We start from the raw sequence: 8,833 nt of genomic DNA, 5'->3' as shown, positions 1-8,833 counted from the left end.
CGAGGTGGGTGGATTGCTTGACTTTAGGGGTTGGAGACCACCCTGATTAAGAGTAAGACCCTGTCTCTACTAAAAATACAAAAAACTGAGGCAAGAGGATCGCTTGAGTCCAAGAGTAGGAGGTTGCTGTGAGCTATGATGATGCCATGATACTCTACCCAGGGCGACAGCTTGAGACTCTGTCTCAAAAAAAAAAAAAAAAATTGAACTGAATTATCTAAATTCATCCTCCTAAACACCTGGAAACTTTAACGTTATTGCTTTTGTTTTATAGATGAACATAAAACACAAGAGTTAACTTGCAGTCATACACTGCTAGATGATAGCATTGGGACTGTAGGACCAATGGACTTCTGATGGTAAACCACAGAATTGTGTATTTTACAAGAATCTAGCAAAGGTCAACCTCTGCTAGGCGCATGCGTCCCTTCCCTTTCTCACGGTAGGAAAAGAGACTCGTCCTCCTTTCCTTCCGCTTTGCTTCCCTTTTGGCCCCAGCGACTCGCCATAGCCCGTGTAGAGGCATTCGCTAGTTGGCGTGATGGCTACTGGGGCGCCAGATTCTCAAGCGCGGTTCGGTCAGTCCGTAAAGGGGCTTCTCACGGAGAAAGTGAACACCTGTGGTACTGACGTGATCGCGCTCACCAAGCAGGTGCTGAAGGGGTCCCGGAGCTCCGAGGTGAGTTAGGAGCGGACTAGCCTAACCTAACACTGCGGGGGCTTGCAGTCTTTCATAGCTGTGAGAAGAGGGTCGCACTGCATCCTGGGAATAGTAGGCTGACCTCGCTGAGAGTAGGGCTCATTTGCGGAGGGCGCGTGTTGCATTCTGGGATGTGTAGTCTCTTTGGTTAGGCTTAGCGGCTTGGAGGCGGGGAAAGAGAAACAGTGTGGTAGGAATCCGCTTTACAGCAAGGAGAGCTGGAAGGCTGCAGACCAGCTAGTGTTCCTAACTAATTACTCATTGTTTTTCGGCGTTGTCTCTAGTGCAGATCGGCTCATTTCAGCCCCTACATTCCGCATGGTTTTGCCTCAACAACCCATATTCCTTCCACCCTTTTGTGCATCGCTTGTGTATGGGCTTATTTTTATTTGTCTTTCTGGGCACAGTCTTAGTTTTCTGTTTCTTAGATTAGCTATCTTCTCTCTGTTTTCTGCTTCTCCATCTTCTAGCTGGTTCCATGGATAGAATTATTTGGTGGCTTTTCTCACCAAAAATATTTATATGTGTACACCCTGCCTCTCTCCCAAATAGACCTATTTACTGAACACCTAGATACTCAAGAGGAATGAAAATATATGTCCACACAAATATTCGTACATGTTCTTAGCTCCTTTATTTACGATAGCGCTAAACTGGAAACAATCCAAATGCCCATTGACAGGTGAATGATAAATGAAATGGGTCCAGTGACCCAGCAATTCTACTTCTAGGTTTTACCCAAGAGAAGTGAAAACATATGTCCATCATTTTGTTAGATGAAGCAGTCCTGTACATGTCATCTAAGGTTCCCTTCCAGTTTTGTTTCTATTAAAATAGAACATCTTGAATACATTTGTAAAACAATTTGAGCACAGAATCTTATTATTTTTTTTTTTTTTGAGACAGAGTCTCAAGCTGTGCCCCTGGGTAGAGTGCTGTGGCATCAGAGCTCACAGCAACCTCCAACTCCTGGGCTCAAGCGAGTCTCCTGCCTCTGCCTCCCAAGTTGCTGGGACCACAGGCGCCTGCCACAACGCCTGGCTATTTTTTTGGTTGCAGCAGTCATTGTTGTTCAGCGGGCTGGGCTGGATTCCAACCCACCATCTTAGGTGTATATGTCTGGCACCTTAGCCACTTGAGCCATAGGCACTGAGCCACAGAATCTTTTTAGATTTCGATTAATTGCAGACTTTTTCATTGTTTTGCTCATAATTAGCTCAATGGCAGTTTGTCTTATCTGCTTATGATCAGCCAAGTGTTTCCTATATCAACTGAATTTTAATTTAATTTTAATTTAATTGATTTATTTATTGTCTAGGCCTCTGAAATAGCTGCGACTATAGGCGCCTGACACAACGCCCATCTATTTTTTTGTTGCAGTTTGACCGGGCCCGGGTTTGAACCCATCACCCTTGATATATGGGGCGGGTGCCCTACTCACTGAGCCACAGGCGCCACCCAGCAACTCAAATTCTTTGGCTTGAGCAAACCTCTTGCCACAGCCTCTGAGTATGTGGGACTACAGGCCTACACTACTACGCCCAGCTAGTTTTTCTGTTTTTAGTAGAGATGGGGTCTTGCTGTTGCTTAAGCTTGTCTTAAACTCCCAAACTCAAGCAATCCACCTGCCTTGTCCTCCCAGAGTGTTAGGATTACAAACATGAGCCACTGCATTGGGCCTAGTAGACTTGTCTTTACAGAATTGGCTTTAAGTATTGTGTCCTTCCTTCCTTAGTTTTTTTTTTGATAGTGGCTATAAGAAACAAGTGTGTGAAGAAGGTGCTTGCATTTGCCATAACTGTTCAACTGTTGTTGAGGTTAGTGATATGCTGATCCCAAATATGCCTTGTGTGAGATCTCATATGACACAGTCGTTTTCTATGATTTAATATCAGAAGAAAGTTTATTCAGAAGAACTGTTGTCTTGCCTGTTACCAAAGAATAAGAATTATGTAACTTATTGTTCCACTTTTTGCCTTGGTTGCATACAAGTTTCTACACAGTTTAGGGGTAAATATATTTACCTCATTCTTTTTTTTTTAGAGACAGTCTTACTTTGTCCCCCTTGGTAGAGTGCCGTGACGTCACAGCCCACAGCAACCTCCAGCTCCTGGGCTTAGGCAATTCTCTTGCCTCAGCCTCCTGAGTAGCTGGGACTACAGGCGCCCGTCACAACACCCAGCTATTCTTTTGTTGCAGTTTGGCTGGGGTCAGGTTCCAACCCAACATCCCTCAGTATATGGGGCTTGCGGACTACTCACTGAGCCACAGGTGCTGCCTGATATATTTTCTTCTTTCCTGACTTTCGCATTCTATTTCCTTTTTTCTTTAATCTGTGTATATGTGTAAATACCCACATAGTTTGTTATAAATTGTCTTGAATCTTTTTTTTTTGGGAAAATATATAAATTAAAAAAATAGATAGTATCCATAGGTAACTACCTGTATATATTGAGAATACTCATCGTAACAAACTTAAATTTATTTATTTATTTATTTTGAGACAGAGTCTCACTTTGTCGTCCCATAGAATGCCACGGGGTCAAGTGATCCTCCTGCATCAGCCTCCTTAGTACTGGAACTACAGGTCCTGCCACAACACCTGGCTATTTTTAGAGACAGGGTCTTGCTCTTGCTCAGGCTGGTCTTGAGCTTGTGAGCTCAAGTGATCCATCCCCCTTGGTCTCCCAGAGTGCTGAGATTACAGGCGTGAGCCACTGTGCCTGGCCTCAAACTTAAACTTTTTTTATTTTTAAATATATTTTTTATTTTTTTGTAGAGACAGAGTCTCAGTTTATCACCCTCGGTAGAGTGCCGTGGAGTCACACAGCAACCTCTAACTCCTGGGCTTAGGCGATTCTCTTGCCTCAGCCTCCCAAGTAGCTGGGACCACAGGCGCCTACCACAACGCCCGGCTATTTTTTGGTTGCAGTTTGGCTGGGGCCGGGTTTGAATCCGCCACCCTTGGTATATGGGGCTGGTGCCCTACCCACTGCCACAGGCACCACCCTCAAACTTAAATTTATTGATTGATTATTCGAAACAGGGTTTTGCTCTTTTGCCAAAGCTAGAGTGCAGTGTGGTTATCATAGTTCAGTGTAACCTCAAGTTCCTGGGCTCAAGCAATACTCCTGCCTCAGCCTCTAAAGTAGCTGGGAAAGAACAGAGCTAGGATTCAAGTCCAGAATTCAAGTAGCTGAGACTATAGGCATACACCAACATGCCCAGCTAATTTTTCTGTATTTTGTAGAGACAAGGTCTTGCTATGTTGCTTAGGCTGGTCTGTTTTTTTTGAGACAGAGTCTCACTATGTCGCCTTGGTAGTGTGCTGTGGCATCACAGTTCACAGCAACCTCAAACTTGCTTGTATACAAGCAGCCCTCAGGTTACAAATGAGATAGGTTCTTCTTTTTTTTTTTTTTTTTTTTTTTGAGACAGAGCCTCAAGCTGTGCCCTGGGTAGAGTGCTGTGGCATCATAGCTCACAGCAACCTCCAACTCCTGGGCTCAAGCGAGTCTCCTGCCTCAGCCTCCCAGGTAGCTGGGACCACAGGCGCCCGCCACAATGCCTGGCTAATTTTTGGTTGCAGCCATCATTGTTGTTTGGTGGGCCCGGGATGGATTTGGACCTGCCACCTTAGGTGTACATGGCTGGCGCCTTAGCCACTTGAGCCACAGGTGCCGAGCCGTGTGGATTGATTTAAATTGTAATTAGTCCAGCTTTCTGGACTGTCTGTACAGGGTTGACACATCATCTCTTAATTCTCTTTTTATTGGATTTCTTATATGGCACTTATCAACATATAATATTGCCTTTTTCTATATCTCTTTACTATGTACTTTTGCCATTTCCTTTACTAGACTATGAAGTTATTAGAGTATCTTACTAATTTTCAGTCCTTCTAAGCCCACATAGAGCCTTACCTCTTGAGCAGTCTCCACATGGGTATTTTGTTTGATGAACTGACAATTTTCCATGTGTAAAATACTCATTCTACAGCATTCATTTAACAAATACAGAGGATGCCAAAAATACATACACACATTTTAAGAAAGGAAAAAACTGTTAAATTTGTAACATTCAAGTCACATTTGACTTCTACAATTAGAAGACGTGCTCAATGTGACTTGTGTTCATCTTTGTTATTGGTACATATTGAGGTGTTTTTTTTTTTTGTCCCCTCTGTAGAGCGCTGTAACATCATAGCTCACAGCAACCTCAAACTCTTGGACTGAAGTGATTCTTTTGCTTCAGCCTCCCAAGTAGCTGGGATTGCAGGTGCCCACTACAACACCCGGCTATTTTTTGGTTGTAGTTGTCATTGTTTCGCAGGCCCAGGCTGGATTCTAACCCACCAGCTCTGTTGTATGTGGCTAGTGCCCTAGCTGCTGAGCTACAGGCATCAAGCCCATATTAAGTATTATAATTTTAATACAGTTTTTTTCCTTTCCACAAATATGTATAAAGTCCAGGCACAGTGTCTCACACCTGTAATCCTAGCAGGTGTGGGAGGCTGAGGTGGGTGGATTGCTTGAGCTCAGGAGTTCAAGACTAGCCTGAGAACAGTGCCTGTGGCTCAAAGGAGTAGGGCGCAGGCCCCATATGCCAGAGGTGGTAGGTTCAAACCCAGCCCTGGCCAAAAACTGCAAAAAAAAAAAAAAAAAAAAGACCAGCCCAAGCAAGAGTGAGTGAGACCCCTTGTCTAAAAATAGCCAGGCATTGTGGCAGGTGCCTGTGGTCCCAGCTACTTGAGAGGCTGAGGCAAGAGAATCACTTGAGCCCAGGCATTTGAAGTTGCTGTGTGCTGTGATGCCCTGGCACTCTACCAAAGGTGACAAAGTGAAACTCTGTCTCTGGTATCCTCTGTATTTAAAAACTGTCTGATATGGGCTCAGCGCCAGTAGCTCAGTGAGTAGGTGGGTTCGAGCCTGGCCTGGGCCTGCTGAGCAATAATGATAACTGCAACCAAAAGGTGGCTGGGTGCAGTGTTGGGCGCCTGTAGTCCCAGCTACTTGGGAGGCTGAGGCAAGAGAATCAGTTACGCCCAAGAATTAGAGGTTGCTGTGAGCTGTAACACCATGGCACTCTACTGAGGGTGACATAATGAGACACTGTCTTGGCTCGGTGCCTGTGGCTCAAGCGGCTAAGGCGCCAGCCACATACACCTAAGGTGGCCGGTTCGAATCCCCAGCCCGGGCCTGCCAAACAACAATGATGGCTGCAACCAAAAAAAATGGCCAGGCACTTGTAGTCCCAGCTACTTGGGAGGCTGAGGCAGGAGACTCGCTTGAGCCCAGGAGTTGGAGGTTGCTGTGAGCGTGATGCCATGGCACTCTACCCAGGGGGATAGCTTGAGGCTCCGTCTCTCAAAAAAGAAATTCCCCAAACAGGCTCGGTGCCTGTGGCTCAAGTGGCTAAGGCGTCAGCCACGTACACCTAAGGTGGCGGGTTCAAATCCAGCCCGGACAGCCAAACAACAATGACGGCTGCAACCAAAAAATAGCCAGGCATTGTGGCGGGCACCTGTAGTCTGGATTTTTTTTATGTTTCACATTTAAGATCTGAAATACCTCTCCAGCCAACCTTAATCTCAGCCCCAAATGTACTTTGGGTTATTATGCATAGGCCAAAACCTGTAAGGCACAATAATGTATCTGGCTTTTGACCTTTTTTTTTTGAGACGGAGCCTCAAGCTATCCCCCTGGGTAGAGTGCCATGGCATCACAGCTCATAGTAACCTCCAACTCCTGGGCTCAAGCGAGTCTCCTGCCTCAGCCTCCCAAGTAGCTGGGTGTTGTGGTGGGTGCCTATAGTCCCAGCTACAAGGGAGGCTGAGGTAAGAGAATCACTTGAGCCCAAGAGTTTGAGGTTGCTGTGAGCTGTAACACTACTGCACTCTTCTGAGGGCAACATAGTGAGACTCTGTCTCAAAAAAAAAAAAAAAAAAAGAAAAGAAAAGAAAAATAAACCTGGGAACCTGGGAATAGAGTGTGATGAAAGGGTTTACGTTAAACAGGGTGGTCAGGGAAGGACCTTCTGGGGAGGATGATGTTTGAGCAAACAACTGAATGAAGTGAAAGAGCAAGCCCTATTGATATCAGGAGGCAGAGAGTTCAAAGTGTTGGTAATGACAAAGGCAAAGGCCTTGAGATGGGAATGTATTCCAGGAATGCAAGGAGGTCAGTATGAATTGAGCACAAAGTGAGGAAAAACAAACTGATTTACGCCCACAGCCATAGGAATGTTTATGACTATCATGCTATTTTCTTGGATGCCTGTGCTTCTGTCCCTCCATTGGAGCTGCGTGCTTTAGTGAGGGTCTCTTGTGTTTTTTCCTAAACACAGTGTGTATATGGTGCTTATATTTGCAACTGTAGCTACATAATTTAATAAAATAATATGGAAAATGAAATCCAAGTCCAACAAAAAAAAATGGGAAAAAAAAGTTTATAGGTATATTCAAGTTGTTCTTCCATTTTAAAGCAAGCCTGGAAATGTTAAATGATATGTTGTATGGTTGGTGGTTTACGTAGGAAAATGATACAGAGATCCTTTTGCAGTTCATAAATGAAGACTGGGTGTTGACATGTGTGTGTGAGATGTCCTTCCCTCCAATTTTGTTACAGTGTCAGCACATTACTCCTCTGATGTCAAAGAAAAAAAAAAAAGGAAAACGATGCACAGTGCCTCAAAGAAAAGGCCTTGGCCTTATAACAGTTCCTATAATCCAGGCAGTCACGGGTCCCATCACATCTCTTTTCTATGACATCTCCTCCCCCCCCCCCCATTTTCACTTCTGTGTTTCAGGCCACCTTCATTGCTTGCTTCAAATTCTGCAGTGTCCTTCTAACTAGTCTCTGCCTTTATTCCCCACTCTAGTGAATCTGTTTATTATACTTCTAAAACAGTAAATCTGTTCATGCCACGTTCTGTAAAATTATATAATTAAATTAATTCTTTTTTTTTTTTGAAGAGACAGAGTCTCCACTTTATCCCTCTCAGTAGAGTGCTGTGGCGTCACAACAACCTCCAACTCCTGGGCTTAGGCGATTCTCTTGCCTTAGCCTCCGGAGTAGCTGAGAACACAGATGCCTGCCACAGTGCCCAGCTGTTTTTTTTTGTTGTTGTTCTTGCAGTTTGGCTGGGTCTGGGTTTGAACCCACCACCCTCAGTATATGGGGCCAGCGCCCTACACATTGAGCCACAGGCACTGCCCAAATTAATTTTTCTTTTTTATTGTTGGGGATTCATTGAGGGTACAGGAAACCAGGTGAATTAAATTAATTCTAAACCCTGATCTTCAGACTTCAGCTTAGAAGCCACTCCTTTTAGAAGCCCTCTCTGAACTCCTACTTTCTACAATGGGTTAGACACCCTGCCTCCCTACTTGCTCCCAGAGTTCCAGTAGTTCTCTTTCTGGGCTTATGATAAGGTGTTTTAAGTGCCTATGTCCCCTTTGTAACCCCTCCAGATGGTGAGCCCCAGTACTGCTCTCATCTGCCATATTGTAAGAACTCAGTAAATATATATTGAATGAAAAAGATGAAATAAGTTCCGTTATAACCCTTTTTTGTGTGTGCCATTAGTTTGTCAGTCACCTTCCTCTATCTATGAGTTTGAAGTTTGTCTCCAAATTCTCCACAGTGGGAAACAGGCATTCTCTCATACACCATTGATGGGAATGCAAAATGGTACAGTCCTAATGGAGGGGGAATTTGGCAATATGTAGCAACATTAAAATCCCAGCAAAGGCTCCGCACCCATAGCTCAGTGGTTAGGGTGCCAGCCACATACACAGAGGCAGGCCGGCTCAAACCTGGCCCAGGCCTGCTAAACAACAATGACAGTTGCAACAACAACAACAACAAAAATAGCCTGGTATTGTGGTGGGCACCTGTAGTCCCAGCTACTTGGGAGGCTGAGGCAAGAGGTTGCTATGAGCTGTGACACCACGGCACTCTACCGGGGGCAACACAGTGAGACTGTCTTGAAAAAAAAAAATCCCAACAACCATAATTCTATGAGTCTATCCTAAAGATGTGCTGGCAAAAAGATGCAAAAATAGGCTCGGCGCCTATAGCTCAAGCGGCTAAGGCGCCAGCCACATACACCTAGGGTGGCGGGTTCGAATCC

General features: G+C 44.8%; 1 protein-coding gene and 1 non-coding gene across 2 annotated transcripts in view; both read left to right on the top strand.

The window, feature by feature from the left end:
* The first annotated feature begins 461 nt into the window (after positions 1-461).
* BORCS7 (BLOC-1 related complex subunit 7) overlaps positions 462-8,833 on the top strand; it is a 14,466-nt gene continuing 6,094 nt past the window's right edge. Inside the window, exon 1 of the mRNA XM_003787209.3 lies at positions 462-679. Coding sequence (XP_003787257.1) covers positions 542-679 — 138 coding nt within the window. The 5' untranslated portion in view covers positions 462-541. The remainder of the gene's footprint in view (positions 680-8,833) is intronic.
* LOC111724347 lies at positions 7,249-7,350 on the top strand. Its single transcript, XR_002772659.1, has one exon. It is a non-coding gene; the product is annotated as a small nucleolar RNA U13 (small nucleolar RNA).

Source organism: Otolemur garnettii, unplaced genomic scaffold, assembly GCF_000181295.1.
Source record: "Otolemur garnettii isolate 467f Iridium unplaced genomic scaffold, OtoGar3 scaffold00021, whole genome shotgun sequence".
In the NCBI taxonomy this organism is placed as follows: Eukaryota; Metazoa; Chordata; class Mammalia; order Primates; family Galagidae; genus Otolemur; species Otolemur garnettii.
This window is presented reverse-complemented; position numbering and strand designations above follow the sequence as displayed.